Source organism: Mustela putorius, unplaced genomic scaffold (genome assembly GCF_011764305.1).
Source record: "Mustela putorius furo isolate JIRA1106 unplaced genomic scaffold, ASM1176430v1.1 tig00000698_pilon_pilon_pilon, whole genome shotgun sequence".
NCBI lineage: Eukaryota > Metazoa > Chordata > Mammalia > Carnivora > Mustelidae > Mustela > Mustela putorius.
In genome coordinates, this window is record NW_025421449.1 from 3,545,370 (window position 1) to 3,549,818 (window position 4,449).

The following is a 4,449-nucleotide window of genomic DNA, read 5'->3' on the forward strand; positions in this document are numbered from 1 at the left end:
GTGTTCAGGCCTTCAGCGCCCCAGAGGCTGAGAGACTATTATTCTATTGTGCAGCAGTCTTAACACTATCTTCTAATCTGATTCCCCTAATTTATTTTTTATCCATAAATTTGTCTTCAGAGGCGGTTCTTCCCTCTGGAAAATGGGGATGCGGTGCAGGGCTTGAATTTTGGTCCTTTCCAGCTCAAGTGTTGGTTTGCGTGAAAGTCCCACCGGTCAGCCTTTCTTTCCTTTCTTTCTTTCTTTTTTTTTTTTTCCAATTAGGTCGGGGTGAGGATGGCAGGGGCCGACCTCCGGCAAGTGTCATCTGTCACGCGCAAGCACGCCCCCGAGGCGAGGCCTGCCGGTCAGATCTGGTTAGGCTTTTGGAGTGCAAGAGCCTGATGTAAATTTGATTTCCTCTTCGTTCGGGATCCCGGTGTCCCATATTGGTAAGCCTTTAAAAACGTAAAGGTCGGGGCGCCTGGGTGGCTCAGTGGGTTAAGCCGCTGCCTTCGGCTCGGGTCGTGATCTCGGAGTCCTGGGATCGAGTCCCGCATCGGGCTCTCTGCTGAGCAGAGAGCCTGCTTCCCTCTCTCTCTCTCTGCCTGCCTCTCCATCTACTTGTGATTTCTCTCTGTCAAATAAATAAATAAAATCTTAAAAAAAAAAACAAAAACGTAAAGGTCGAGTCCATCTGAACCTCCTCCTCAGCAATCGTTATTTGTGTCCGACCACCGCCGTCAGGCCAGATTTCCTGTAGCGCCGCCTGAATGACGAAACAGGGGGTGGCCATTGCACTCCTGGACTTTTCCCGAGATCTTGGTCCTTGGTCCTGATGCAACTCTCCGGGTCTTTTACACAAAGCGCACTGGAGGGAGGGGCGCTAGGACCCGGCAGACACCCGGGGGACTCTCGGGCACAGCGGGTGGGGAAGGCAGAACCGCACCGCGGTCGGTTTTGTGGGACCCGCTAAGGGTCCGTGTGTCCTGATACGGATCCCCGTTCTCAGCCCCAAGTCCAGGCGCTAGCAACGCGAGCTCAACAACACTTTTCTTGCCACCCTCCCCAAACCCTCTCCTTGGAAGCAGTTGGGGGTGGGAGCGGACATGATTTGGGGACGGGGATCCTGCGGGGCATGGACCTCCCCATTAACCCACCCCTGGGGCAGTAGAGTTAGCAGGCGGGCGGGGCTGCAAGGAAGCCAGAGCTCCGGGCCCAGAGCTGCCCAGTCTGGACGCCACCTCCATATTTCGACCCTTTGCAAGGCTGGGTCAGCGTGGGGGACGTGCGCGAGGGCCTGCCGGGTAACGTTTGCTGCCCGCGCCGCCGTCCCACAGGCATCCGCCCGAGCGCCTACTTGTGCTTATAGTCAGTCGCAGGCTCCCAGACGCTGGGGGCAACCGTTTTCCCGACCCACCGCCCCCTCAAGTTCCCCCGGCTTTTCCCCCGCGCTGTCACGGCTACCCCCTCCCCCAGCAACAGGACCCTATAATAAACAAGTCTTTCCTTGATCCTCCCCTGCCGCGAGCGCCCTCGGGGACCTTGGCAGCTGCAGCCGCCGCGGATCCCTTCCAGAAAGGGGGCGTGGTCGCGGCTCGGGGTTCGGCTGGGAGCGTTCTGGGCTTCAACGGGGGCGGGGCCAGACCACTGTCACCAGGCAGGAGAGAACGTTGCGAACGTGCGCCCCGAGCCCATTGGCTGAGGGCAGCCACACTCCCGGATCTGGATTGGGCCGCGGAGCAGAGGGGGTGTGGCCTCTCCGCACTAGTCCTTATAGGCCTCTCGGTGCTGGTGCTAGGGACCGCGGCAGGCCAAGGGGGAGGTGCGGGTGGGTAGAAGGGACAGGTCTGGGCAGCGCTCGGGGGTTGGTCCCAGTTCGCTCATCCATTCAAGCGGCAGTACGCACTTGTCCTAGCAGTTCTCGCCAGCGGAGCTAACTGGTAAGTGTCCCTTCTCTGTGCGCTGATCCTTGCGTGGGAAGGCCTCAGTCCTGCGGATCCCCAGCGCTCAGTCTGGTTCAGCCCCCAGACTGACGCCGGGTCCGTGTCCCTCGTGTTTTAATAGGGTTTTCTGCGGTTCCGCATCCAAAGCTCATCTGCAAGCGTCCTGGCGTCCGTCTTCATCATGCCTAGCCTTTGGGATCGCTTCTCATCGTCGTCCTCTTCATCGTCGTCCTTGTCCAGAACTCCCACCTCGGATCAGCCGCCGCGCTCAGCCTGGGGGTCGGCGGCCCGAGAAGAGGGTCTTGGTCGGTGCGCGAGCCTGGAGAGCTCGGACTGCGAGTCCCTGGACAGCAGCAACAGTGGCTTTGGGCCTGAGGAAGGTAAGCCGTGGGCGGAGACCGGGTTCGACTCGAGGGGCCGGGGAGGTGAGAGAGCGCCGCTCGGGAAGGAGTCAGCGCCGCCTTGGCTTCCTAAGCCATCGGAACCCCGATTGCGGAAGGGGCGGCGGGATGGAGAAACGGGGATTGGAGTATGGGATACGCGTGTGGGGCAGACACTGAGGCACGGAGTGCGAAGGAGTGTATTGGTTTCTTTAACGAAACAGCACCTCCCCCTTTCGGAGCTGCTTTTACACCCGTCTCCTGTGTTTTCTCTCTGCCAGACTCGACATACCTAGATGGGGTGTCCTTGCCCGACTTCGAGCTGCTCAGCGACCCTGAGGATGAGCACTTGTGTGCCAGCCTGATGCAGTTGCTGCAGGAGAGCCTGTCCCAGGCGCGGCTGGGCTCGCGGCGCCCCGCGCGCCTGCTGATGCCAGGCCAGCTGGTGAGCCAGGTGGGCAAGGAACTGCTGCGCCTGGCCTACAGCGAGCCGTGCGGCCTGCGGGGGGCGCTGCTGGACGTCTGCGTCGAGCAAGGCAAGAGCTGCCACAGCGTCGGGCAACTGGCCCTCGACCCCAGCCTGGTGCCTACCTTCCAGCTGACCCTCGTGCTGCGCCTGGACTCACGCCTCTGGCCTAAGATCCAGGGGCTGTTCAGCTCCGCCAACTCTCCCTTCGTGCCGGGCTTCAGCCAGTCCCTGACGCTGAGCACGGGCTTCAGAGTCATCAAGAAAAAGCTGTACAGCTCGGAGCAGCTGCTCATTGAGGAGTGTTGAACTCGGGCCTTTGGGGGGGTGGGGGGGAGCGACCCTGCCCCCATGACAGAAAGACAGCTGAACTTTTTGAGGTGGACCCTGGCAGGCAGGAGCTGAGGGACTGAAACCTGTCCTTGGAAAACTGACAGCAGCCACCTGAAGGGGAGGAAGGTTGAGGTGTGTTGGGGAACATTGCGTTTCCATGGAGGCTGGCTGAGGCGAGCAGGTGGCTCCCGGCCCCTCAGTACTGTAGCATGAAACAAAGGCTCAGGGGCCAACCGGGCCCCTGGCTGGATGTGTATGTAGCATGTACTTTACCATTTTTATTGTTACTGACAGTTAAGACAACAGTGGTGTGACAGAGCCAGGAGAGCGGCTGGGCTGCACTGGCCTCTGCAGGGTTGGGGGGAGGGGAGTGTGCTCCTGGTAACGACCCTGGTGGGAGGGGGGGAGATCAAGGTGGTTTGTGTACTCACGGTCTGAAGGGGCCAAATGTGTTTTTGGTTTTTGTAGCTTTTGGTTGTTTTGTTGTTGTTTGGTTGTTTTTTGTTTTGGTTTTTTGGGTTTTTTTTTTTTTTTTTTTTTTGATCGGAGCTTCACTACTGACCTGTCCTAGGCAGCTATCTTACAGACGCATGAATGTAAGGAGGAAGGGGTGGTGTGGGGATCACTTGGGGATCTTGGACACCTGAAGAAAAACTACAACTGGGAGCTGCGTTTGCCCATCCCCTGCTGTGTACTGAGGAGTGGAGCTGTGAGGGGATGGGGTGGGATTGGGGTTGGGGGCTGGAACCCCTCCCCCTAAGGAGTGCCATCTGGGTCTTCCATCTAGAACTGTTTACATGAAGATACTCGCTGTTCATGAATACACTTGATGTTCAAGTATTAAGACCTATGCAATATTTTTTACTTTTCTAATAAAAAATGTTTGTTAAAATGGTTGAGTCTCCTTGTTGCTGTGAAATAAGAGGAGGAGGAGGGGAGCTGGGAAGAGGCAAGTTTAAGCACACTCAGGTCCAGGTCCACCTGTGTGTTTCTCTGTCCTTTTCCGGGGCTGCCTGCCAGCCTGGTAATGAAGGTATGTGGATTGTGTGCGGTCTGTGCCAAGAACCCTGGCTGCCTTGGCCCTGGGCGGGCTGATGCTACCAGGGGAAGGCGCTGGAAAGCCCTGGAAGGCCAGGAGTGAGTCAGACCTCCCACTGAGCCAGAGTCTGGGGAGGGAGAGCTCACCTGGTTGCCCTGAGTTTGATACAGGGCTTCCTGAGCCCAAGGCACTTAGAGGAACTACAAGGACTCTTAAGAGAGACATTTTTTTTAATGTGAAAAAGTTATAGTTCATTGTTAACACAGTCACGAAAATTAAAAAGCTGATCTCTGTAAAAGGCTAGGG

At 57.6% G+C, this 4,449-nt stretch overlaps 1 protein-coding gene across 1 annotated transcript; it reads left to right on the plus strand.

Moving 5' to 3' along the window:
- Positions 1-1,767: 1,767 nt before the first annotated feature.
- Positions 1,768-3,996, plus strand: DDIT4 (DNA damage inducible transcript 4). The gene is made up of 3 exons (XM_004769485.3): positions 1,768-1,922; positions 2,047-2,305; positions 2,587-3,996. The coding sequence occupies exons 2-3, from the start codon at positions 2,107-2,109 to the stop codon at positions 3,078-3,080; spliced, it is 693 nt and encodes a 230-aa protein (XP_004769542.1). The 5' UTR covers positions 1,768-1,922; positions 2,047-2,106; the 3' UTR covers positions 3,081-3,996.
- The last annotated feature ends 453 nt before the right edge of the window (positions 3,997-4,449 follow it).